Source organism: Penaeus monodon, chromosome 20, assembly GCF_015228065.2.
Source record: "Penaeus monodon isolate SGIC_2016 chromosome 20, NSTDA_Pmon_1, whole genome shotgun sequence".
Lineage (NCBI taxonomy): Eukaryota > Metazoa > Arthropoda > Malacostraca > Decapoda > Penaeidae > Penaeus > Penaeus monodon.
In genome coordinates, this window is record NC_051405.1 from 2,066,514 (window position 1) to 2,066,878 (window position 365).

Sequence of the window (365 nt, forward strand, 5' to 3'; positions counted from 1 at the left end):
TGTTAATATATACCGTCAGCATTGGCTATGTGGGTTTTAGATTCTATACGGATTTTCCAATTTTTTCCCCAAAAGAAAATGGCAAACAGCTGGTCTACAGCTGAAACAATATCATGGTATCAAGGCTTTCAAAATGCCACGAACAGTCCTTGTGTCAGTTCATGAATCATGGAAGCAGCAATGACGTAATACTGCCAGCCCGAAAACTAAGAACATGTTGTTACGTCTGGCATCTCAGCGTCTCCAAGTTGTATGGAGAAATACGCTTCCGACGCAGCCTCTTCTCTGTTTTCGTATTTCTTTTCATTCGTCTCTTATTACAAATCTAAAAAGTTGAAGTGGCAACTCTGAGGTGCAGTGTGGCC

The 365-nt window shown here is 41.4% G+C and overlaps 1 protein-coding gene across 1 annotated transcript in view; it reads right to left on the minus strand.

Moving 5' to 3' along the window:
• LOC119585538 (ankyrin repeat domain-containing protein 54-like) overlaps window positions 1-365 on the minus strand; it is a gene marked incomplete in the record, with an annotated part of 36,734 nt that overhangs the window by 1,921 nt on the left and 34,448 nt on the right. Inside the window, 1 exon segment of the mRNA XM_037934162.1 lies at window positions 225-325. Coding sequence (XP_037790090.1) covers window positions 225-325 — 101 coding nt within the window.